Genomic DNA, 26,647 nt, shown 5'->3' on the forward strand with positions numbered 1-26,647 from the left:
ATAGGTAAGGTAAAAGGTAAAGGTTCCCCCCCACATGCGTGCTAGTCGTTTCCGACTCTAGGGGCCGGTGCTCATCTCCGTTTCAAAGCCGAAGAGCCAGCGCTTGTCCGAGGACGTCTCCGTGGTCATGTGGCCGGCATGACTAGATGCCAAAGGCGCACGGAACGCTGTTACCTTCCCACTGGAGTGGTCCCTATTGGTCTACTTGCATTTTTACGTGCTTTCGAACTACTAGGTTGGCAGAAGCTGGGACGAGTAACAGGCGCTCACTCTGCTACGCGGCACTCGGGATTCGACCCGCCAAACTGCCGACCTTCCAATCGACAACTTCAGCGTCCTAACCCACTGAGCCACCGCGTCCCTGGATTTCATACCTACAAACATATGCACGCAGGGAAGCTGAAGTCAACTGTCCTAAAGTCTTCCAGAAACATCACCATCATTGCACTAAACCCAGATTCTGAGACAGTTGACCTGGGCATTTTATGATCCCTGGGTCACATCCAGCCCTTTGGCTGTTCCCTATCCAGCCCGCATGAGATCAACTGGAAATTAGAAACCAAACGTAAATATCTATACGCCACGCACCGTTTCTACATTAAAGGCAACTCTTTTATTTTTCAATTGACATAGGTGCTCTTGCATGTATCTTCACAGCCTTATTGGATCAAACTTCTCCACAAGAGTGACAAGTTTCTCGTTCGGCCCCTCAGGAAAATGAATTGCCATAAAAATTCTTGAAGCTGCGTTTTCTTGCACTTTCAGCCCTCTGGGCCTTGTAAAATATAGCCCATTCCTTTCAGAAAAAGCCCAATAAAGACAATGTTATCAGGAAACGGTTGGGCCAAAACTGATTAGATTCAATGTCATTTCTGAGCTGTGGTGGCACAGTGGTTAGAAGGGCAATATAGCAGGCAGACTCTGCCCACTGCAAGCAGTTCGATCCTGATCGGATAAAGGTCGACTCAGCCCTCCATCCTTCCGAGGTCGGTAAAATGAGGACCCAGATTGTTGGGGGCAAGATGCTCTGTAAACTGCTGAGAGGGGTGTAAAGCACAGTGAAGTAGTATATAAGTCCAAGTACTATTGCCATCATCTAAGTTTGCTAAGTTTGTAAGCCGCCCTGAGTCTTTGGAGCAGGGCGGGATATAAATGGAATTAAAATAAAATAAATAATCTATCTATATTATCAATCATATCTACCTGTCTGTCTGTCTCTCTCTCTCTCTAATGTCTATCAACAGTCTCTGTCTTTCGCCCGCGCAGAGTGCTTAGAATGCAGTATTGCAGCTGACTCTGCCCACTGCCAGGAGTTCGATCCTGGACCGGCTCAAGGTTGACTCAGCTTTCCATCATTCTGAGATCAATAAAATGAGGACCCAGATTGTTGGGGGCAACAGGCTGACTCTGTAAACCGCTTAGAGAGGGCTGTAATGCACAGTAAAGCGGTATATAAGTCCAAGTGCTATTGCTATTTCTCAGGGACTAAATAGGGATAAAGTTTTTGGGTTGCGCAGCCCACCTGAACACAATGGCATAAGGTGACTTATGACTGTTTTTCACACTTAACGACCCTTGCAATGTCCCCGGGGTCATGTGATCAAAATTCGGATGACTCATGGTTATGACGGTCACAATGATCCCCTCTCGCGACCTTCTACCAAGCAACAGCAGTGGGGAAGGCAGATTCACTTAACCACCCTGTTACTAACTTAACAAAGGCGGCGGTTCACTTAACTGTGGCAAGAAAGGTCACAAAACTCACGTAACAACCGTCTTGCTTAGCAACGTAAATTTTGGACTCAATTGTGGTCCTACGGCAAGGACCACCTGTAGTTTTTGAACCCCACGGTGCCTGGGTTTGGTTTTTTACAACCATCATCCTCTGAGCCAAGCAGTTTTGCCACAACACCTTTTTTCACTGTCTTTCACACCCCACAACAGCTCTCTGTTGTATCCTTTCTCGGCAGTATACTCTCCACATAGGCTCTAACACACCTGATAAAAGTTCACAGATCATAGTCCACCCTGCCATAAATGGCTTCATCTTCAAACAACACACTTTCCTTTCCCTCCGGCAACTAATTTCCCTTTCTGCCCCTCCAAACTCTTCCCATAGCTATCACCCTTGGCTGGAAAACGACCAATGGGAGGCCAGATCCGAGGTCTGGATTCAAATCCTGAACACAGCTTCACTTTTCTACTCCCCCCCCCCCCCGAGCCTAAAATCTGCTACCCGGCGAGGGTCCCAGAAGAAATCGTGGGCGCTCCATCACTGGAAATTTTCAAGAAAAGAGTGGACAATCACCCGTCTGAGATGGTATAAGTTCTCCTGCTTGAGCAGGGGGCTGGACTAGAAGACCTCCAAGGTCCCTTCCAGCTCTCTATTCTATTCTATTCTAAAAATAAAGTTATCCAAGGGAGGGTTTTTAAAAAGTACTTAAATTCCTTCTTAGTACCAAAATAAACCTGTTTCTCTTGCCCCTGCACGCTGGAAAAACCACTGAAAGGTGGGAAGAACTTGGTTTTGGAACCTCGTCTGTGTCTTTGCAGGTGCCAACCAGGGAAACGCAAATAATAGTAGTCCTTGACTGACAACCATTCATTTCGGTGACCTTTCAAAGTTACAACAGCCCTGAAAAAAGGGGACTTTACGATAGCTTTTCACACTTAGGACCCTTGCACACACACACACACCTGCCGCCACGGTCCCGTGTTCAAAATTCAGACGCTGAGCAACTGGCTCATCTTTATGACGGTCGCAGTAGTATCCCCCCGGATGACGTGATCCCCTTTTTACGACTTCTGACAAGCCAAGTCCACTGAACAACTGAACAACCCCAGGGATGCGCACTCAACCCCGCGTGGCATGCAAGGTCATTAACTGGAGCAAAACTCGCTTAACAAGCGCCTCGCTTAGCGAATGGAAACTTTGGGCTCCACTGTGGTCGTTAAGTCGAGGACTACCCTGTACAGCCCGGTGGCTTTGCAGGGCAAAGATTTAGATTTTAGATTTTATTAGATTGATATACCGTCCTTTCCCGAAGGACTCAGGGCGGTTTACAGGACATTTTAAAATCATACTAATACAAAAATAAAAAGTTAAAAGACAAATAAAAGATTAGATTAAAACCCAGTTAAAATTCTCAGCCTGGGTCAGAGAGCTCAAAGAGCCAAAAAGCAGGAGGGGCCTGCCGACACAGAGCCGCCGGACTACAAAACCCCTGGTGCCAGTCCCATCAGCCGGGCTTCCTCCCACCAGGCAGGGTGGCAGCAGAGGTCTCCCTTTGGATCCGGCCCGGGGCCTCTTCCAAGGGCTGGAGGAAAGGGAGGCCCGAGGCCTGCAGGACTCCAGGCCAGGCACTTCCTGGTTGGCCACCTGGCCGCTTACCTGTCCTGCAGGTGCCTGCAACCTGCCTCACCTGAACGGGCTAAGCCTGGGGGAAGAGACAGGCCACGTTTCTGGAGTTCCAAGGGGGGGTTCCCCATGGGCCTGACCAGTTTTGGAGCCCCCCCCCGCCTTGCCACCCCTAAAAAGTTTGAACCCCAAGTTTGGGAGTCCCTGAATGACTATTATCCCCACATGGGATGCTCAGGAAAACTCTCCAGGTATTTGCCCCCCCCCTCCAAAAAAAAAACCCCTCTTCCTCCCGACCCAGCCGGCTTCCCCAGAGCTTGGAGGCCCCGAAAGGCCCGTCTGGGAGTCCGCTTCCCCCTGGGCGCGGGCCTGGCGCTAGGCCTCGCATCCCCGGTCTTGCCTAGCCGGCGCGGCCGGGGACCCCCACCTCTCTCCCGGGGGAGGGGGTTGACGTGGGTCCCGCTCGAGCGCTCGGCCGCCTTCCCTTCCCCCCCTCCCCCGCCTCCCTCCCGCTCCTCGGCCGCCATTGGCCGAAGCGGAGGCCCGAGGGGGAAAGGGGGGGGGAGGAAAAGAAGGAAAAAAAAAAGGCGCAGGCGCGCTGGCCATTGGCCGCCGCCGCCGCCTGTCAACACGCCTCCCGCGGCAGGCAGGCCGGCCCGCCCGCGGGGCATGTCGGGAGACGTAGTCGCCGGCCTCCTTTGCACCTGCAGGCCGAAGCGGCCGGGAAGACTACAACTCCCAAGCAGCCGCCCCCTCCTCTCGCTCGCTCTTCTCCCTCTCTCTCTCTCTCTCCCCTCCCCGGGGCTTGCAAAGCCCCCCTCCCTTAAAAAAAAAACAACACATATCCTGTCCCCCCCCCATCAGCCCGAGCAAGTACAACGTAGGCAAGGCAGCGCGGAATACTTGCAAGGGGGGTCGGGCAAGGCGAAAGCCAGGCCAGGCCAGGCGAGAGGAGGGGGCGGAAAGTTCTGCCCCGCTTCCCTGCCCTTCCCTTCCCTTCCTCCCCCGCGCGATTGCAAGGCCCCCCCCTCTCTCTCTCCCTCTCCCGCCCCGCGCTCTCCCTTCTCCCCCGCCCCTCTTTGCAAAGGGGGCAACCCGGGACACCCGAATCCCCGTCGCCCCTTTGAAGCATCGATCACTTTCCCTTTTTTTTGGGGGGGGGGGTCTTTTCCCTTTTTGGCTTTGCAAAGCGCTCGGGCTTCCTTCCAACTGCGGGGGTCGCCCCCCCCTGCTCTCTTTCCCTGTCGCCCTCCCCCACCCCCACCCGAGACCCGCACACGCGCGCGCACATACACACGCGCGCGCGCGCACACGCGTCGATCCACCCCGTGCGGGGGGACACCTGGGGACTTTTCAGCCCAAGTCTCCAAAAAAAAAAAACCAAAAAAAAAACACCCACCCCTCCTCCTCCTCCTCCTCTTCCTCCTTTTCCCTCCGTCCCCCCCACTTTGCAAACCTCCCCCCCCCCTGCAAGCCTCCCCCCCCCCACGCGCGCGCAGGTGATCCGGAACGAAGGAGGAAAGTTGAGCTGGCCCGAAAGTGGCCGAAAGGACTCCAACCCCCCCCCCCTTCCAACCCCCCCTCCCCGCCTCCAACCCCCAGCCAGCTTAGTCAGCCAGCCAAAACCCCCCCCCCCGGAAAAAAAAAGTCCCCTTCCCTCCTCCCCTCCCCACCCAGCTTCCCCCACCCACCCACCCACCCACCCCTATGGGAATGGCAAGCAACCCGGCCAGGCCGGCTGGCTGTGTCCCCTTACCTTCTTGGTCCGGGCGGGGGTCTCGGGTGGCGGCAGCAGCAGCCAGGCGCGTCCGGCCTCCCCGCTCTGGCTGGCTCGGCTCGGCTCGGCTCGGCTTGGCTTGGCTGTGCCGTGCTCGCCTCTCCCCCAGCCTGTAACAGTAGATGCAAAGCCCCGTATGATGCCGTGAACTCCCTTCCTGGTTGCTCTCCGGGCGAAAGAGGGGACCCTCCCTTCTCTTAAAGGTGCAGCCGCCGCGCGCTCCGCTGGGGAGGGGGGGAGGGAGGGGGGACAGCCCAAAAAAAAAAGAAAGAAAGAAAGAAAGAAGAAAGGAAAGAGAAAAGAAAAAAGAGCGACTTGCAAAAAATAAGAGGGGGGGGGAGAACCCGTCCGGGGATGATGGGCCCGGCTGGGGAGGATGGGAGCAAGCCCGCGCAAAAGCCAGATCTAGGAGAGACGAGACCCCCAACACACACACACACACACACACAACACACACACACAAACCCGGGGGGCGGAGAGACCCCCAACACACACACATACAAACCCGGGGAGGGGAAAAAGAAGCGACTTGCAAAAAAAAATAAAATAAGAGGGGGGGGGGAACCCGGTCCGGGGATGATGGGCCCGGCTGGGGAGGATGGGAGAAAGCCCGCGCAAAAGCCAGATCCAGGAGACGAGACCCCTAACACACACACACACACACACACAACACACACACACAAACCCGGGGGGCGGAGAGACCCCCAACACACACACAACACACACACATACAAACCCGGGGAGGGGAAAAAGAAGCGACTTGCAAAAAAAAAAATAAGAGGGGGGGGGAACCCGGTCCGGGGATGATGGGCCCGGCTGGGGAGGATGGGAGCAAGCCCGCGCAAAAGCCAGATCCAGGAGACGAGACCCCCAACACACACACACACAACACACACAACGCACACACACACAAACCCGGGGGGGAAGAGAGACCCCCAACACACACACAACACACACACATACAAACCCGGGGAGGGGAAAAACAAGCGACTTGCAAAAAAAAAAAAGAGGGGGGGATCCCGTCCGGGGATGATGGGCCCGGCTGGGGAGGATGGGAGCAAGCCCGCGCAAAAGCCAGATCTAGGAGAGACGAGACCCCCAACACACACACACACACACACACAACACACACACCCGGGGGGGAGAGACCTACAACACACACACCACACACACACACACACACACAACACACACACACAAACCCGGAGAGGGGAGAGGTCCGCAAGTTGCAAGTCACCCGCTTCTTGCCACGTCTCCGCCGCCGCCGCTGGCGCCCGGGCTCCCGCCGCGCTCCGTGCCAAGGGCGCCCGCCTGGCCAAGGGGGGCTGCTTGGCTGCTTTTGCCCTCCCCTGCCCTGCCCCGCCTCGCCTCCCTTGCCCTCCCCTCCAGCCATCGGCGGCGGAGCCCCCCCTCCCTCCCTCCCTCTCCCTCCCACGAGGAGGCGAGGCGGAGGGCTCGGCGGGGTTATCTCCAGCCCGACAGGCCGGGGCAGGCGGGCGGGCTGTGCCCGAGAAGAGAAAAGAAAGAGAGAGAGAGAGAGAGAGAAAAACCGGAGGAACCCCGAGCCGCTTTCTTCCTTCCTTCCTTCCTTTTTTTTTTCTTTTTGCACGCCCGTCCGCCTTTGGCTTTTGCACGCGCTTTTTCCACGCGCGTCCGCGCTCGCCTGCTGCGCTTCCGAGCGCGCGGCGGGAAAGGGGGGGGATGGAGATGGGGAGCGTGAGCTTTGGGGGAGCCGGGTGGGAGAGAGACGCGCACGACACAGACACACACAGACACACGCACACACACACCAGACACACACACACACACAGAGACAGACACACGCGCGCACACACACACCAGACACACACACACACACACACAGAGACAGACACACGCACACACACACCAGACACACACAGACACAGACACGACCCACGGACAAACGCGCCCGCGCGCACGGCGATGAACGGACCCCCACGCGCGCGCTTTTGCACCGTGCGCGAAGTTGGAGAACCGGGGGGCCGCACCGTTTTTGGGCGGCCGCCGGTTCCGGCGGGGGGACTACAAAGCCCGTGCGCCGCGCCCGGCGGCCCAGCCCGCCTTGTCAAGAAGGGGACGCGGCGATCCGGCCGATCCCCGGGAGGAGTGGGGAAGGGAGGGAGAGAAAAGGAAGGGAAGATGGTTCGCTTGGGTCCGCTACCGTCGGTCGGTCGGTCGGGTGGTTTCCCCTCCTTTCCCCCCCCTCCAAAAAAAAAAAGTTGCGTTGTAAAGGAGAATCGGGTGGGCTGGATCGGGTCCTTTTGGCTGGCCAAGGCGCCGTTTGGCTTGCTTAAGGCGCGTTCAGACGTGCAAGGCGGCGGAGCGGATCCTCGCAAAGCATGAACGCCCGGCCGGTGAAAGTGACAGCTCGGGTGGCTTGGATCTCATCAGAGGTTGGGAAAGAAACCTATTGGGGTTTTTGCTTGGAAGGATTGCACGCTGGCTCAGCCAAGAGCCCTGCAAGGTAGGCCAGTCCTATCTCCCTTCTACAGATGGGGCGGGGTTGGTTTGGGGGGGGGGATGGAGCCTCTTAAAGCACTGGGGGGAGGCGTTTGGAGGGGGAAGAGAAAGAGAGAGAAGACTTGAAGATGTCCAAATATTAATAATAATAATAATAATAATAATAATAATAATAATAATAATAATAATAATAATAATAATAATAATTATTATTTTATTTATATACCGCCCTTCTCCCGAAGGACTCACCCTGCTCTTTTAAGGTGAATTTCTGGAGGGGAAAAAATGGAGCAGGGGGTAGGACTAGAAGACCTCCCAAGCCCCTCCCAACTCTTGTTATTCTGACACTTTTATGCCAGGGAGGTAGGCCACTAGAGAGGCCCAGGCTGGAGCCCAACATTTTTGTTTCCTGAGCAAGACGGGTCGTTAAGTGGCTTTTGCCCCGTGTTACGACCTTTCTTGCCACGTTGGTTAAATGTTGCAGTCGTTAAGTGAGTAACGTGGTCGTTAAGTGAATCAGGCTTCCCCCATCGACTTTGCTTGTCGGAAGGTCGCAAAAGGGGACCCCGGGACACACACACCCCCCACGGGGACAACGCAACCATCATAAATAGGAGCCTCTGAATTTTGATCAGGTGGCCATGGGGAGGATGCTGCAGTGGTCGTTAAGTCTGGAAAAACGGTTGTGAAGTTGCTGTTTTTACTGCCGTTGTAACTTTGAACGGTCACTGAATGAATGGTTCTACCTGCACTGCGGGCCTCCTCGGGAGGATGCCGGAAATTAAAAATAGTGGACGGAAGGAGAGAGAAATCGAGGTGGGGCTGGACTAGAAGACCTCCAAGGTCCCTTCCAGCCCCATTTTTCCCTGTTCTGCATTCTAGATTCGGCCTCCTTTGAATTCCTCAAGCAAATTTAATGGAATTAAATAAATAAATTGAAATAATTGTTTTGGAATTTCCTCTGGACTATTTTCCTTTCAGTCAGAAAGTAATTTTAATAGGAGGAGCGTGATTTAATTGAAAGCCTTAAAGCCTTTAGTAAGCTTCCGTCGGCTAGTTCCAAGAAGTACTCGGCTTAACGACCACAACTGAGCCCCCAAATTTCCGTTGGTAAGTGAGACCTTGGTTAAGTGAATTTTCCCGTTTTATGACCTTTCTGGCCACAGTTGTTAAGTGAATCACTGCAGTTTGATAAAGTTAGTTCCCCTGTTGACTTTGCTCGTCAGAAGGCCGCACGGCCTTGGAACGTTGCAAACTGTCATAAGTGTGAGTCCTTGGCCAGGCGTCCGCATTTTGATCATGTGACCACGGGGATGCTGCAATGGTCGTAAGTGTGAGTCGGTTGTCCAGCACCCGAATGTAAAAAATGTGGCCAAGGGGATGCTGCAACGGTCGTAAGTGTGAGCCGGCTGTCAAGCACCCAAAGGTAAATCACGTCGCCAAGGGGATGCTGCAATGGTCGTAAGTGTGAGTCGGTTGTCCAGCACCCGAATGTAAAAAATGTGGCCAAGGGGATGCTGCAACGGTCGTAAGTGTGAGCCGGCTGTCAAGCACCCAAAGGTAAATCACGTCGCCAAGGGGATGCTGCAATGGTCATAAGTGTGAGTCGGGCGTCAAGCAACGTAAATCATGTGGCAAAGGGGATGCTGCACTGGTCGTAAGTGTGAGTCGGCTGTCAAACATCTAAATGTAAATCACTTAGCCAAGGGGATGGTGCACTGGTCGTAACTGTGAGTCGGTTGTCAAGCACCCGAAGGTAAATCACGTGGCCAAGGCGATGCTGCAGCTGTCATAAGTGTGAGCTACCTCCAGCGATTCACTTAACAACCGTGGGTAAGAAAGCTCATAAAACGGGGCAAAACTCACTTGTTCTCTTAGCAACAGAAATTTGAGGCTCAATTGCGGTCGTAAGTCGAAGAGCACCTGTGTATAATTTTATCACAGAGATTTTAGCAAGGTAAAACCCATATGGATATTTGGAAGAAATTAAGTAATGCCTCTACCAGGGGTAGGCCACCTTGGCTCTTTTATGACTCGTGGACTTCAACTCCCAGAATTCCTGAGCCAGCCATGCTGAGGGGAAAGGGAGAGGTTTCCAAGCTGAGCCATGCTGGATCAGGAATTCTGGGAGTTGAAGTCCACAAATCAGAGATGCCAAAGTTGGCCTAGGGCAGGGGTAGGCAACCTTGGCTTTTTATGACTGGTGGACTTCAACTCCCAGAATTCCTGAGCCAGCCACGCTGAGGGGAAAGGCAGAGGTTTCCAAGCTGAGCCATGCTGGATCAGGAATTCTGGGAGTTGAAGTCTACGAGTCATAAAAGAGCCAAGGTTGCTGAGGTGATAATAACTAACTGATAAGGTGGCTTGGGATGGAGAGGGGAATAGAATAGAATAACAGAGTTGGAAGGAACCTTGGAGGTCTTCTAGTCCAACCCCCAAACCCACATTCAAAGACACGAAGCTGGGCCACGGGGGTGGGGGGTGGGTTTGAAGAGATGATATTAAAACGAAATTACATGTAGTCCTTGACCGTCTGAATGGGTTAGCGACTGTTCAAAGTTACGAAAGTGATGAAAAAAAGTGAATGAACGGCCGGTCCTCACACTTGTGACTGGTCCTCACCGTCACAGTGGCCACAGCATTCCCATGGTTACAAAATGGCAATCGGGGCGCTTGCATACATTTACAACAACTGCAGCATCCCGGGGTCACCGAACGGCCCTTTTCGACCTTGCCTGTCAATGGGGAAAAAGTTGAATTCGCTTAATGACCATGTGATTCACTTAATGACAATGGCAAAAAATGTGATAAAATCAGGCACGTTCGTGTTTATTGCTTTATCCGCCAAATTTATTGGTCGCCCATCTTGCAGGGCTTTCCAACCTTTTCACCCACTGTACCACTTTTAGGATACGGTAACATCCGAGGAACACCAGTCGCCTAGCAAGTTGTCAAAAACCTGATGACCCCCCCCCCCAAAAAGGGGAAAAAGTGATGAAGTACAGGTAGTCCTCGACTTACAACAGTTCGCTTAGTGACTGTTCGAAGTTACAGTGGCACTGAAAAATGTGCCCCCCCCCAAGCCACATCCGAGCAAGACACCCGCCTGCCCGCCCGGCGGCGCTCTTCCTCCTGTCCGAGGTTTTCATTGTTGTGAGGATTTCTGTGGAGGATTGGCAGCGGGGGTGGGGTGGGGGGGTGTTTGGTTTTTATTCCCCCCCGTCTGCCAGGTAGTTGAAGCAGGTTTTGGTCACTTCACGTGACTCTGGGACACTGTGACCGTCATAAATAGGAATCAGTTGCCAAGCATCTGAATGTAAATCACAAGACCCTGGAGATTTATTTATTTATTTATTTATTTATGGGACTTATATGCCGCCCTATCTCCCGAAGGACTCAGGGCGGCTAACAACAATAAAAACAACAATACAAAAGTTAAAAGAAATTAAATAAACAGCCCCAAAATAAATTAACTAAACAATTAAAAATTAAAACATTTTAAAAACCCGTCGTCAATCCAGGTCAGCCTGATGAAAAAAAAATGCTGCAACATTCCAACTGATCGGCGCTTCTTCTGGGCTCAACAGAAGCGCTGGGATCAGCGCTGAGCTCCAGCTGGAGCCTGGCGCTTCCGCTGAGCCCTGACAGACCCAAAGAAGCGCTGATCCTGCGCTTCCGCTGAGCCCCGACAGCCCTGCAGCTCCAGCCGTCTCTCGCTCCGGCTTGCGCGGTGCTGCCACCGGTTCAGCTCATTCCCCTCCCCCGCTACCAGTTTTCTAGGATGGTCGCGTACCACCTGCCAGGTGCCGATGTACCACAGGTGGTACCCGAACCACTGGTTGAAAAGCCCTGCCATAGGGTAACGCACGGTGACTCACTTAACAACTGCCTCGTTTAGCGATAGATGTTTTGGTCCCAGGTGTGGTCCTAAACCGAGGACTACCTGTAAACCAAGTTGTAGATGAAACCAATTACAGTAGCCCATCAGCCTTGGAAAAAATACTTCATGAATCTTCCACACATTGCTATACTTAGGTTAGGTGTAGAGAGTTGATAAATAAGTAAATATTTGGACGGGAGACCACCAAGAGTTTCTAAACCAGTAGATTAGATGCAGAAGAGCAAGTCACTTTTTCACAACCTGCAAGAAAGTTGCAGAGTTGTTCATATACCTGGAGCCCTAGTGGACAGTCACTTCAATATGAGCCAGCCGTGTGCTGCAGCTGCCAAAAAAGTCAACACAGTGCTAGGCTGCATTATCAGAGGGATGGAATCAAGGTCACGTGAAGTGTTAATACCACTTTACAAGGCCTTGGTAAGGCCACACTTGGAATCCGGCATCCAGTTTTGATCACCACGATGTAAAAAAGATGTGAAGACTCTGGAAAGAGTGCAGAGAAGAGCAACAAAGATAATCGGGGGGACCAGAGGCTAAAGCATAAAATACAGTTGCATTAATAGCGGGATAGAATCAAGATCACATGAAGTGTTAATACCACTTTATAACACCTTGGTAAGATCACACTTGGAATGCTGCATCCACATTTGGTTACCACATTATAAAAAAGAAGTTGAGACTCAAGGAGAGAAGCAACCTGGAATTAAGGAGAAATTTCCTAACAGTTGGAACAATTTATCAGTGGAGCAACCTGCCTCCAGAAGTTGTGAATGCTCCAACAATGGAAGTTTTAAAGAAGAGATTGGGCAATCATTTGTCTGAAATGCTACAGGGTTTCCTGCCTGAGCAGGGGGTTGGACTAGATGACCTCCAAGGTCCCATCCAACTCTTTGTTATTCTATATTTTATACTCTAGAACCAGTACAGAGAAGAACAAAAAAAAAGACAATTAGGCTGGGACAGGAGGCTAAAATATGAAGAATGCTTACAGGGATTGGTTATGTCTACTTTAATGAAAAGTAGGGGTGACAGGATCGCAGTGTTCCGGTATTTGAGGGGCTGTCGCAAAGAAGAAGCAGGGCAAAAAAAAATAATGAGTGAAAACTACTCAAGGAGAGAAGCAAACTGGAATTAAGGAGACACTTCCTGGCAGTGAGAACAGTTAACCAGTGGAACAACCTGCCTCCAGAAGTGGTGAATGCTCCAACACTGGAGGTTTTTAAGAAGAGACTGGACAGCCATTTGTCCTGAACACTACAGGGTCTCCTACCTGAGCAGGGGGTTGGACTAGAAGACCTCTAAGGCGACTAATTAAGTTCAACAGTCACTAAACGAATAACTGTAAGTCAAGGACTACCCCTAATGCGTGCCCACTTGGGAGTTGATACCGGAAATTAAAAATGGGGGAGGGGGAGAGAGAGAAATATATTCTACTTGAGCAAGGAGTTGGACTAGAAGATCTCTAAGGTCCCTCCCAATTCTGTTATTTTTACAAGAAGTTACCTTCGCTTGTTGTTGTTAGTCGCAAAGTCGTGTCCGACCCATCGCAACCCTATGGACAATGTTCCTTCAGGCCTTCCTGTCCTCTACCATCTTCTGGAGTCCATTTAGGCTCACACCTACTGCTTCAGTGACTCCATCCAGCCACCTCCTTCTCTGTCGTCCCCTTCTTCTCTTGCCCTCCACCTTTCCCAGCATTAGGCTCTTCTCCAGTGAGTCCTTCCTTCTCATTAGGTGGCCAAAGGATTTGAGTTTCCACTTCAGGATCTGGCCTTCTAAAGAGCAGTCAGGGTTGATCTCCTCTAGGACCGACCGGTTTGATCGCCTTGCAGTCCAAGGGACTCACAGGAGTCTTCTCCAGCACCATAGTTCAAAGGCCTCCATTCTTTGGCACTCAGCCTTTCTTATGGTCCAGCTTTCACAGCCATACATTGCAACTGGGAATACCATAGCCTTGGCTATACGCACTTTTGTTGGCAGGGTGACGTCTCTGCTTTTTAGTGTGCTGTCTAGGTTTGCCATGGCTTTCCTCCCCAGGAGCAAGCGTCTTTTTGGCAATTTCCCAAGTGGATCCAAAGCGAAACCCCAGGCTGAATACTTTGGGCTGACCCAATACAATTTTTTTAACCTCTGTCCCCTTCTTGTCTGTTTGTCAGCTGTGTTGACAGTTGTCCTTTGCATCCAAAAATGGAGTTTGTGTTTGTTTTTAACGGATTTGGCGATAGAAAAAAAAGCGCCTTGTTCCATTTCAAGAAACCCAGGAGAAAGGTCCAAAAAAGCAGAATAACAAAATAAACGAGTTGGGAGGGATCTTGGAGGTCATCTAGTCCAGGGCTTTTCAACCTTTTCACCCACTGTACCGCTTTTAGGATATGGAAACATCCGAGTACCACCAGTCGCCTAGGAAAGGGTCAAAAACTTGATGACCAAAAAAAAAAAAGAGAGAAAAAAAGTGAAGTACAGGTAGTCCTCGACTTACAACAGTTCGGTTAGTGACTGTTCGAAGTTACAATGGCACTGAAAAAGTGCCCCCCAAGCCACAGCCGAGCAAGACACCTGCCCGCCCGATGGCGCTCTTCCTCCTGTCCGAGGTTTTCATCGTTGTGAGCATTTCTGTTGAGGATTGGCAGTGGGGATGGGGTGGGGGGTGTTTGGTTTTTATTTCCCCCCCCCCTCCCCGTCTGCTGGGTGGTTGCAGCAGGTTTTGGTCACTTCACATGACCCTGGGACACTGTGACCCTCATAAATATGAATCAGTTGCCAAGCGTCTGAATGTAAACCACAAGACCCTGGAGATGCTGCAACATTCCAGCTGATCGGCGCTTCTTCTGGGCTCAGCAGAAGCACTGGGGTCGGTGCCGAGCTCCAGCTGGATCCTGGCGCTGATCCTGGCGCTTCTGCTCAGCCCTGACAGCCCTGCAGCTCCAGCCGTCTCTCGCTCAGCCTTGTGCGGTGCTGCCACCGGTTTATTTATTATTTATTTATTATTTATTAATTTAATTTATATACCGCCCTTCTCCCTAGGGACTCAGGGCGGTGAACAGGGCAATACATAAAAAACTAGATACAAAAATTAAGATTATTAAAACATAATTAAACAATGCCCATAAAATTAATACAAATTTAAGATTAAAATTCATTAATTAAAAATCCCACCCCGTCCCATCAGGCCAGGCCAGCTTGTTTAAAGAGATGGGTTTTAAGATCGCGCCGGAAGGAGCGGAGATCGGGCGCCATCCGGAGCTCAACCGGAAGATGGTTCCATAAATCCGGTGCACCCACAGAGAAGGCCCTCCCCCTGGGGGCCACCAGTCGGCATTCTTTGACCGGTGGCACCCTGAGGAGGCCCTCTCTGTGGGAGCGTACTGGGCGGAGGGAAGTTGACGCCAGCTGCAGGTGCTCCCCAAGGTATTCCGGACCCATGCCATGAAGGGCTTTGTAGGTCATAACCAACACCTTGAACCTCACCCGGAAGACAACTGGTAGCCAATGCAGCTCGCGGAGCAAAGATGTAACATGGGAGTATCGGGAAACTCCCAGTACAACTCTCGCGGCTGCATTCTGTACCAGTTGGAGCCTCCGAGTGGTCTTCAAGGGTAGCCCCATGTAGAGAGCGTTGCAGTAATCAAGATGAGAGGTCACGAGCGCATGAGTGACCGTACGTAAGGCATCCCGGTCTAGATAGGGCCGCAACTGGCGCACCAGGCAAACCTGGGCGAAGGCCCCCCTAGTCACAGCTACAATATGGTCTTCTAAGGAGAGTTGTGAATCTAGGAGGACTCCCAAGTTGCGAGCCCTATCTACAGGAGGTAATGACTCACCCCCCATAGTGAGGGGTGGGATATCCTGAATATCCCGAGATGCCGGTACGCACAGCCACTCAGTCTTGTCAGGGTTGAGTCGAAGCCTGTTCCTCCCCTCCCCCGCTGCTACTTTTCTGGGATGGTTGCATACCACCTGCCAGGTGCCAATGTACCACAGGTGGTACCCGTACCACTGGTTGAAAAGCCTTGATCTAGTCCAGCTTCTGCTCAAGCGGGACACCCTATACCAATTCAGACAAATGGTTGTCCAGTCTCTTCTTGAAAACCTCCAGTGATGGAGCACCCACAACTTCTGGAGGCAGGTTGTCCCATGGGTTAATTGTTCTAACTGTCAGAAATTTTCTTTTCCTTTCCGGCAGTCAGTCCCTAAACAAAATGTTGTCTTGTGCTTGCGTTTTTCTTCCCCCCCCCCAAATCCCAGTTGATCTAGTTTTTAGAAACACAATAAAAGAGTTGGAAGGGAACTTGGAGGTCATCTAGTCCAACCCCCTGCTCAGGGTTCTGGGGCAGATCTGGGGCTAAATCCCGTTGACTCAATGGGGCCGATTTCTCAAACAGGATAGAATAGAATAGAATTATAGAAGAGAAGAGAAGAGCTGGAAGGGAACTAGGTGGTCATCTAGTCCAACCCCCTGCTCAGGGTTTTGGGGATGATGGGCTAAATCCAGTTGACTCGATGGGGCCGATTTCTTAGCTAGGACAGAATAAAATAGAATTACAGAAGAGAAGAGAAGACCTGGAAGGGAACTTGGAGGTCATCTAGTCAACCCCCTTCTCAAGCAGGAGACCCTATCCCATTCCAGACAAACGGCTGTCCAGTCTCTTCTTCTTTTTTTTATTGAAAAGTTTTATCATACATTTTATCTTTAACAATCCCCCCTAGCCCTCCCCTATCCCTCCCTCCCTACCCCTCCCCCCCCTCCCCCCCCCGACTTCCCAGAGCTAAGTACAAGGTATAAAAAACCAAAAAAAAACCAATCATAAACATTCATATGCTAACAACCATAAACTCTAAGATCCATCTCTCTCTAGCTCATATAGGATAACTACAAACACTATTAATATAAGATATATAAAAAAAGAAAAGAAAAAAAAAGAGGAGAAAAAAAGGAAGACTTATTCAAATGCTACATGAAACTGTCCAGTCTCTTCTTAAAAACGTCCAGTTTTGGAGCACCCACACCTTCGGAAGCCAAATTGTTTCCCTGCTTCATTGCTCTCTCACTGTTAGGAAATTTTCTCTTCAGTTCTAGGTTGCTTCTAAATCCCCCGTTAACCTGGTTTTTTGAAACCCCCATCAGAATAACAGAGTTGGAAGGGACTTCGGAGGTCTTCTAGTCCAACCCCCTGCTCAGGCAGGAGACCCCCCCTCCCCCCGCACCGTTTCAGACAAACGGCTGTCCAGTCTCTTCTTAAAAACCTCCACTGTTGGAGCAGCCACAATTTCTGGAGCCAAGCCGTTCCACCGATTATTTTTATTTATTTATTTTAATTCCCATTTATATCCCGCCCTTTCTCCGAAGACTCAGGGCGGCTTACAAGCTTAGCAGTAGCCTTCATTCTATGTATATGCCTGCTTTATTAGGGCTTTCACGCCCCCCCCCAGCAGCATTATTACAAAGTCAGCTTAATTGCCCCCAACAATCTGGGTCCTCGTTTTACCTACCTCGGAAGGATGGAAGGCTGAGTCAACCTTGAGCCTGGTGGGACTCCAACCTGCACTAATTGCAGGCAGCTGGTGTTACTTAAGGAGGCATTAGCCCACTGCTCCACCAAGGCTTTCCTTTCCTTTCCTTTTCCTTTTCCTTTTCCTTTCCTTCCTTTTCCTTTCCCTTTTCCTTTTCCTTTCCTTCCTTTTCCTTTTCCTTTTCCTTTCCTTCCTTATCCTTTTCCTTTCCTTCCTTTTCCTTTTCCTTTTCCTTTTCCTTTCCTTCCTTTTCCTTTTCCTTTCCTTCCCTTTTCCTTTTCCTTTCCTTCCTTTTCATTTTCCTTTCCTTTTCTTTCCTTTCCTTCCTTTTCCTTTTCCTTTCCTTCCTTTTCCTTTTCCTTTCCTTCCTTTTCCTTTTCCTTTTCCTTTCCTTTCCTTCCTTTTCCTTTTCCTTTTCTTCCTTTTCTTCCTTTTCCTTTTCCTTTTCTTCCCTTCCCTTCCCTTTCCTTTCCTTTCCTTTCCTTTCCTTCCTTTTCCTTTTCCTTTCCTTTCCTTTCCTTTTTTTCCTTTTCCTTTTCCTTTTCCTCCCTTTCCTTTCCTTTCCTTTCCTTTCCTTTCCTTTCCTTTCCTTTCCTTTCCTTTCCTTCCTTTCCTTTCCTTTCCTTTCCTTCCTTTTCCTTTTCCTTTCCTTTCTTTCCTTTTCCTTTCCTTCCTTTTCCTTTTCCTTTCCTTCCTTTTCCTTTTCCTTTTCCTTTTTTTCCTTTTCCTTTCCTTTCCTTCCTTTTCCTTTCCCTTTCTTTCCTTTTCCTTTTCCTTTCCTTCCTTTTCCTTTTCCTTTTCTCAAGGCTGAGTCGACCTTGAGCCTGGTGGGACTCCCACGGTTAGGAAACTTCTTAGTTCCAGGCTGCTTCTAAATCCCAGTTCACCTTGGTCTGTGTTTTTCCCCCAGAAACTGGCTGGTAGGCAGATTACAGCAAGACGTGGATGAGTGAAACGTCCCTTTAGCAGCCCCCCCACCCCGCCACACAGTGATCAGGGGTTTCTTGAGGACATTTAATTTTTTTCCGCCGTCCCACCCTCCTTGCCTCGTTCAGGAAGTGGCAGATGGGAAAAGTAAGAGAGGGAGGGAGGGCAAAGCAGGACAGGCAGTTGTTGACGTCGGCTGACCTTGTGCGTTCTCAAGCCAACTTTTATCGCTTCCCTTGGCTGTGAGACCCTGACAATTTTATCAGGATTTGTTAAATGTCCACCGGCAGAACCGAAGGAAGGCTTGGGATTTGGGGCTGCCTCCCACCAACCCTTTTTTTTTTTTGGGAGGGGGGAAGGGAGGCAAAACTTCAGCCGTTTGTACATCACGTGCATCCATTTTATTTTATAGTTGGGTTTTTTATTTATTTTTATCTGCTGGGTTTAGGGTCACCCAGCCTGACGGGGATGAGACGGGGCAGCTCTGCAAATCAATTTAAGAAATAACTCAAATAACCCTTTATAAATGCACAGTAGCAGCCGTTCTCGACTTACAACCACGACGCAGCCCCAAATGTAGGTGGCTCAGCAAGAAATTTGTTCAGCGGGTTTTGCCCCATTTGATGACAGACAGCAATCCAGTCTCTTCTTGAAAGCCTCCAGTGATGTAGCACCAACAAGATTTGAAGACAACTTCTGTTCCATTGGCTAATTGTTCTGTCAGCAAATTTCTCCTTATTTCCAGGTTGAATCTCTCCTTGATCAATTCCCATCCATTATTCCTTGTCTGGAGGAACGCTGTCCATAGGGTCCCGATGGGTCGGACACGACTTCCGCAGCTAACAACAACATTCCTTGTCTGGTCTTTGGAAAATAAGTTGACCCCCTCCTCTCTGGGGCAGCCCCTCCAGTATTGGAAGGCTGCTATCACGTCTCCCCCGGTCCTTCTCCTCACTAGACTAGCCGTGCCCAGTTCTTCATGTGTTTTAGCCTCCAGTCCCCTAATCATCTTTGTTGCTCTTCTGTGCACTTTTTCTAGAGTCACAACATCTTTTTTATAGCGTGGGGACGAAAATTGGTTGCAGTATTCTAGGTGTGGTCTTACTAAGGCTTTATAGAGTGGTGTTAAGTTCCTCACATGATCTTGATTGAATCCCTGTTAATGAAACTTAGGATTGCATTGGCTTTTTTTGGCTGCCGCCGCACCCTGTTGGCTCTTATTTAATTGATTGTCCACTGTTTCACCCAATCTCTGTCTGTGTCCTGTGTCTGTTTTTTCTTGCCTAAGTGTAAGACTTTATTTTTCTCTCCTACACTGAATTTCATTTTGTTGTGTTCCAAGTCTACCAAGATCCCTCTGGATCTTGAGGCCCGTCATTTAGGGTGTTGGCCATTCCTGCTAGCTTAATTTGGACTACATAGGAGTTGTTGCTCTTTGGTGTGCAGCCTGAACTCAGTCACTCACGAGTCCTCCTAAGAGTAGGCAGCATTTGTGTCCCGGAAGACCATCGGCATTGGGAGCTACTAAGCTGGTTACCAGTTCTTGGAAGTGCTGGTTGTCCCTATTCCAGATACAGGACCAGCCTGTTTACTGTAGCTGAGAATGGCCGAAAGGATCATTGGCAGTTCCCTCCCTCCCATCCGGGACATAGCACAGGAGCGTTGTTTGAACTCGGTCCGTATGAGTATCTGGGAAACTACACATCCTCTTCACAACCTGTTTTCCTTGTTCCCTTCTGGGAGGAGGGGGGCTTTGTGGTATCCGCAGCAGAACATCCAGATTCAGCCATAGTTTGATTCCATACAGCAATTTACCTTGTGAATTCTCAGGATTCCTCCTTCTGTTATATATTCAAGATGGACAGTGTTTAAGAGTTATTTGTTATGTATATGTAGGGGTGTGGGTCTATACATATGTTTTACGTAGTATGTTTCAGCTGTGTGTCATGTATGTTACACTTTGAGAGCGGGCACCTAACTTTCACGTTTGACGTGAGCCGTCACGCCCGCAGTAAAAAAAAAAAGACAATAAAGGTTATCTTATCTACTTTCTTCCGTTTTGCTTAATCAGGCAAGTATTTTGGGTCCGGTCAGAGCGGCAGGGTGGCCTAGTGGTGAACACGCTCGCCTCCCATTCGGAAGGTTGAGAGTTCAATCCTAGGTAGCGGCAGGGCGCAGAGAGAAAATATCTGCTGTGCACCCCGCGTAGGCATCAGGAAGGGCAACTGGCCAGCAAACGCTCGGCTCCAGTCGCACTCCAAATTAAGGGATTACAGGGACCCAAACGAAACAAAGATTCTGAGTCCTGTCAATTAAAATGTCACTTGACGGGACTTACAAAGCGGGCCTCTCTGCAGGACATCATCAGAGACCCATATGAAACCAGCCTCCTCCTGAATTTTGCTTAAATGAGTTCTTAAACCTGCCTTTTTTTTTCCTTCTATAGTCCTGACAGAATTGGCCTTAAAAATATAAATAACATGGAACAAGACTAAAAAAAAAAATGGAGGGGCGATTGGTTTGCCATTTTTTCCCAGGATGTTTTTCTGGGTCCCTGTAACGCCTAGACTCTGCATTACATGGTGGTCTCCCACCCCTGCTTGGTTTTGCAGCCCAGCCTAGTCTTACCATTAAAAACCTAAAATTCTCCTTCAAAGGCATCCTAATATAATGAACTTAACCAGAGCCACTTGGCTGAGTTGGGAGGCTGTAAAAATCGAATGAACGAATAAATGAACAAATGACTTGAAGATGCGTAAACATATCTTTACGGCGATGGAATCACTGGAGGAGGATTTCTTTGTCCCAATAGAAACCATTTTATGCCTTTTTTTTAAGCTTTACAATTTACAGCATTGGACAGGTAGCCTTCGACCTAGGAAGACAAAGGAGTCCAAAATTTCTATTGTTAAGTGAGGTGGGCTTTGCTTCATTTTATGACTTTACTTGCAGTTAAGTGATTTAGTACGGTTGTTAAGCAAAGCTGGCTTCCCCATTTAACTATGCTGGTCAAATCGCAAAAGGGGATCACATGCATGCACACGCACACACACACACACGGGACATGCAACCTTTGTAAATATGAGTTACGTTGCCAAGTGTCTGAATTTTGATCACATGACCACGGGGATGCCGCAGCAGTCGTTAAGTGTGAGACGTGGTCACTTTTTCCGGTGTCATTTTAACTTTGGTCACTAAATGAACTGTTGTAAGTTGAGGACCACCTGCCATGATTCGTGGGAATAAACTGAGCTATTGAGACCCATAAGGGTGCCTTTGCAAAGCTTTCTTGGAAACGAGAGAGGAAATAATTCATCCCCCACGATGACCTGGTTACACTTTAAAAAAAAAAAAGGAAGCACAATGCTGTAATGTAAAGTGCCATTTATTTTATCTCCCCATGATGAAAATATTTCCTTAAAAAAAATTGCACCATCATAATGCTGAACACATTCTCCTTAAAACACCCCTAAACAACTAAAGCCAAAAAAACAAAATACCCCCAAACAAATTTTAAAAAAACAAAACTAGAGCAAAAACATACTGAACTGTCAAACATTTTACTAAGTTAAATTTTTTTTTCTTGTTTAAAAATAGTTTAAATAGAGGCAGAGAAACAAAGAAGACATCCTTGGGTGCACGAAACCCGTTTCCCTCCCGTCCCAGCTAAAAGCTTCACTGTTTCAAATATGGGTTCTGTCGAAAATAATAATAATTAAAAAGAAAAAAAAAAGAAAGCAGTGCCATTTTGGACCGAGTGATCCCGGGACCGCTTTGCAACTCAAAACGCCGAATAGGGTACATTCAAATCTGCAGGAGTTCCCTCCCCCCCAATCGGAGCAAAGTGCGTTTGCACAGGGGAGCCAGAGAGAATTACAGTAGCAGCTGGGGGGGGAGGGGGGGAGAAAAGGGGGAGAACCAGACAAGAGAGCCATGCGCCACAGAGCCTCCTGCCGTCACGCTGCGAATTCTTACGGGCCACCTCGCAGGGGTGTAGGGTCCAAAATGTCAAGCTGTTGTGTCGCAATAGGAGAATTGACGCTCTGGGGGGTTGATTTGCAGAGAGACCCGCATAAAAATGGACAGAGCTGGTAATTCACCACCTCAAACTGTTGGAGAACCCAACCCGGCCTGCCAGGATTACCTAAAAAGATTTTAAAGTTTTCTTTGCATTTTTTTTTTACTGTTCCTGGGGAGAATCCACCTTCTCTCTCTCTCATCGCTCTCCAGCAGGGTAAGGAAAAAAAAGAGGAATGAAAACGCCCGCAACGATGCACATACGCACACACACACACATGCGTCATGCTCCATATTCCAGGCGCTCTTAGCTGCAACAGAGGAGGACAGCAGCCATGGGCCTGGATGCCTTTGAAGCATTCAAATGCAGCTAGGGCCTCCAAACCTGGGCTGGTTATAAAGACTTGTGGACTTCCGATTCCCAGAATTCTCCAGCTGGATATTCTGGGAGTTGAAGTCCACAAGTCTTAAAGAGTGACCAAGTTTGGAGACCCCTGCAATAAGCTTTAAAAGGGAGACCTTTACTTTGATTGACTTTGATATAGCTGAAACACCCCCTCCCTTTTTTTTTTTTACAATACAATCATTTATTTTATTTTTTACTTGGGACACCCAGCACATCCGAAACTCAAACCAGCAGCGCAAGAGAGAAATGTGAATTTCCCGCCAGGCCCTGAATCGTTCCTCCCGACTTCCTTCTCCGAGTTGGCCGCTAGCCACTGTTGCATCCTTTTTCCCTCCAAAGTCAGCCCAAATTTAGCTAGCCAGGCCAACCCCCCCCCCCCCCGTGCTCCCTTTCCTTCCTCAAAATGAAATGTTGAAAGGGGAGGGTGGGGTGGGCTGCAGGTTCCACCAGAAAAAGCTTCAACCTGAGCGACAAGAAACGAAACCCTTTTCCCACCTTGGATTTCCTGGGAGCGGGATGTATAGCAGCTTAAGCAGGAGGCAGGTCCTGCAAATTTGACCTCTTGGGGCTTGTGGGTAGCTCCATAATAATAATAGAATTGGAAGGGATCTTAGAGGTCTTCTAGTCCAACCCTCTGCTCAGGCAGGAAACCCTATACCATTTCAGACAAATGGCTGTCCAGTCTCTTCTTAAAAACTTCCTGTGTTGGAGCATTCACCGCTTTTGGAGGCAGGTAGTTCCACTGGTGAATTGTCCTCACTGTCAGGAAGTTTCTCCTTAGTTCCAGGTTGCTTCTCTCCTTGACTAGTTTCCATCCGTTGCTTCTTGTCCTGCCTTCGGGCGCTTTGGAGAAGAGCTTGACTCCCTCTTCTTTGGGGCAGCCCCTGACAGGTTAAAACAAACAAAACAAAACACCCAGACCGGACAATAATTTTACCTGGGTGGTTACAAGATCTCCTGCCTTGAGCAGCTAGAAGACCAACCGAGGTCCCTTCCAATCCCATTACTCTCGGCTCTATCCAACTTCAGCCGCGGTTGTGGGACCCGGCCTCCTTTTCCGCAGATATGAGCCACGTTCAACGGGGACTGATACGGAACTCGTAGGGAAGGGAAGGCTTCCGTTTGGCTATGAATTTGGGGGTTGGTGGTGGTAAGAGCGAGCTGGGAGATTCTGAGGTGGTCTTCTGTACGACCCCGCTGGAACTGTACCGACGGCTGGACAAAACCGCCAGTTAAGACAGCTTTTTTTTTTTAAAGTGTGTGTCTTGCTCCAGAAGACTGGGTAGGATTCAGCCCGGCACCTCTGGGTGGTGGTGGCTGCTGCTGCCGCCGCCATTTTAGGGCAGTGGCCAATGAGGTCAGGTGAGGTTGCTCCACGTTCAACGGAGATCAGGTGGCTTCCAGCAAGCCGTGGGCTTGAATTTCTGAGGTGGGAACCCGCTGCAAGGCCCAGGGCTCCTGGTCTGCCAGCCTCGATGGGCCTTGGCTTTGTGGACACCAGGACGGCTCTGCCTGGCTCGGACGCTCGCTGGGATCTCCTCCCGACCGGAGGACCAAGGGACGGATGGACCAAGGAGAGGAGCGTCATCTCCAAGGGGCCACGGAGGGAGGGGGGAAGGGGCGGGGGGCAACCGCTGAGCGGGGCGTCTTATTTAAAGTCATCCCCCCCCCCTCTTGGTCCTGCAGGACTCTTAACTGGGTTTTTTTTGGGCGGGGGGAACTAACGTGTGGACGCTGACAATTCAAAGTATGCCTTCGGCCCACATGGGAATTTCAAAGATAGGGAAATGGAAGTAAAACGAAAGAAAGTTAAGCAGATGAAAAGGGAAGGAGAGAGAAAGTTAAGAGGAGGGGGAAGGGAGGCAGGGATAGAATGGGAAGAAGGAAGGTAGGAAGAAAGAAAGGGAGGGAGGGAAGATGGAAAGACAGGAAGGAAAGATGGATGGAAGGAAGGAAAGGAGAGGACTGAGGCAAGGGGGCTGAAGACAGAGCCTCCCCATCAATCATGGCCCAGCCAAGGAAACTTTGAGCAACCTCCTCCTCCTCCTCCTCCGCTGCAGTGGCTGCCTCTCCTCTGAGCCAGGCGGGCCAGAAGAGCCGCAGGTGTGCAGCCCCGCTGCCAGGATGGCACTGTGGCCTCCTGGGACAGCGGTGCAGAGGCGGCAGAGCCCAAAGCAAAGGAAAACAGCAGCCGGGCGAGCGATGCCACCCTCGGGCAGCCCGGCTGTATCCAAGCAGCAGCCCAAGATAACAAAACACCGGGGAGAGAGAGTGAGAGGGAGGGAGGGGGAGAGAGGGAGGGAGAGAGAGAGGGAGAGAGGGAGGGAGGGGGGGAGGGAGAGAGAGGGAGAGGGAGGGAGAGAGAGAGTGGGAGGGAGGGAGGGAGAGAGGGAGGGAGGGGGAGAGAGAGAGAGAGGGGGAAGGAGGGAGAGGGAGGGAGGGGGAGAGAGAGGGAGAGAGCAGCGTTTGCTGGCATCACACGGCCCTGAAAACAGGGACGTACACACGGTCCTCACACTTACAACCGTTGCGGGGGCGCCTGGACAGGGGAGGTCCTTCAAGGGCAGGAGACGCCCTGCCCGCTTCCCCACCCCCAGGCCCCAATTCCTGCCCCCTCCCCTTCAAAGGAAGGGCAAAGGTCCCAGGAGACAAAAATACCCCACAGGCAGGCAAGAGGGTAAGAAGAAAGAGAGGGTGAGCTTGGCCAGAGACACCTTCCCTTCATCCGGCCACCTCTTGTGCTCCCGGCTTCCAGGAAGTCAACAGGCCACGGGTCTCTTCCACTCCGCTGCTGTGGGTCCAAAAGCCCTCTGACTGGGTAATCTCTCCCCTTCCCCTTGGCTCCCACAGGCAGTGACCGTCGGCAGGAGCCCATCCTTAAGATTCACCCAGAAAAAAAAAGGGAGAAAAAGAGAGGCAGAAAAGGAGGGAAAGGGAGTAAAGTAGATGGGGAAGGGAAGGGAGAAAGAGAGAGGAAGAGAGGGAGAGAAGAGAAGAGAGAAGAGAGAAGAAGAAGAACAAGAAAGAAAGAAAGAAAGAAAGAAAGAAAGAGAAAGAAAGAAAGAAAGAGAAAGAAAGAAAGAAAGAAAGAAAGAAAGAAAGAAAGAAAGAAAGAAAGAAAGAAAAAGAAAGGAAGGAAGGAAGGAAGGGAGATGATCTCAAGAGGTCTTCTAGTTCAACCCTCTACTCAGGTAGGAAACCCGATACCATTTCAGACAAATGGTTGTCCAAAAATAAAGAGACAGAAAAAAGAAAGGAAAGAGAAATAGAGAGAGGAAGAGAGAAAGAAAGGGAGAGAGACACAGGAAGGAAAAGAAAGAAAGAAAGAAAGAAAGAAAGAAAGAAAGAAAGAAAGAGAAAGAAAGAAAAAGAAAGAAAAAAGAAAAAAAGAAAGAAAGAAAGAAAGAAAGAAAGAAAGAAAGAAAGAAAGAAAGAAAGAAAGAAAGAGGGAGAGAGATGCATCCAGCCTATCCTGGCAGCTCTTTCCTCCTGTCCTCCCCAAAGCAAAGGGAGGTCTCAGCCGGACCCCCACCCACCCAGAGTCCCACCCAGAGTGGAGAGCTCCAGAGAGCGAGGGATTCTCCCACCACAGGAAGAGAAACTAAACCAAACTCAAGAACAGGAGGGGAGAAGCCAAGGCCTTCCGCTCTCGGGCCGCACAAGAAAGAGAGAGAGAGGGGGGGGGGGGCGGAGCCCCTTTCTTGAAAAGGTGCCAAGAGCGAGGGAGGAGAGGCGAGGATGGGGCTTCTTCCTTCTGCCGGGAGGGCAGCGAACAGCAGCAGACAAGCAGGTGCACGAGAGAGAAGGGGGGGGGGGAGGGAAAGAGGATGAGGAGGACGAGGAAGGAGAAGGCAGCTGGCGTGGCGGTCACATGGCCGTGCGGGTGGGAGTGCTGGGCTGCTTCAACCGCAGCGTCTTGCATAGCCAGCCGGCAAAATCCACCTCTTCCACCTCGGCACGCTTGATGAAGGTGTGATTCTGAAAGCAGATGGGGAGGAGGAGGAGGAGGAGAAAGAAAACAAAAAAAGAAGAGAAGAGTTAGCACCATAGAGATCGTCATCAGATCCAAGAACGGACAGGAAGTGATGGGATTCCAGAGGCCACGGAAAACAAGGGTCAAAGGGAACCCACCGTGGTCAAAACCGGGTTGATGGGGAGGCCTTTGGTCCAACTTCCCTTCCCTGAAAAGGGTGGGGCAGATGTGCCCAACCTTGGCCCCTTTAAGACCAGTGGACTTCAACTCCCAGAATCCCCCAACCAGGTCAGGGGTCA

At 50.4% G+C, this 26,647-nt stretch overlaps 2 protein-coding genes across 3 annotated transcripts in view; both read right to left on the reverse strand.

The window, feature by feature from the left end:
• ZBTB7A (zinc finger and BTB domain containing 7A) overlaps window positions 1-6,666 on the reverse strand; it is a 70,421-nt gene extending 63,755 nt beyond the window's left edge. The window contains exons 1-2 of one of the 2 annotated variants that reach the window (XM_083363853.1): window positions 6,338-6,666; window positions 5,115-5,245 (exon numbers count right to left, since the gene is read on the reverse strand). The gene's annotated coding sequence lies outside the window, so the exon portion shown is untranslated. Of the gene's footprint in view, window positions 1-5,114; window positions 5,271-6,337 lie in introns of those variants that run through there. The other variant, XM_083363854.1, reaches the window with a different exon arrangement.
• Window positions 6,667-24,763: 18,097 nt separating this feature from the next.
• The window catches only part of MAP2K2 (mitogen-activated protein kinase kinase 2), a 43,381-nt gene continuing 41,497 nt past the window's right edge, over window positions 24,764-26,647 (reverse strand). The window contains exon 11 of the mRNA XM_083364291.1: window positions 24,764-26,353. Within this exon, the coding sequence (XP_083220417.1) occupies window positions 26,243-26,353 (111 nt within the window). The 3' untranslated portion in view covers window positions 24,764-26,242. The remainder of the gene's footprint in view (window positions 26,354-26,647) is intronic.

This window comes from Vipera ursinii (genome assembly GCF_947247035.1).
Source record: "Vipera ursinii genome assembly, chromosome: 1".
In the NCBI taxonomy this organism is placed as follows: domain Eukaryota; kingdom Metazoa; phylum Chordata; class Lepidosauria; order Squamata; family Viperidae; genus Vipera; species Vipera ursinii.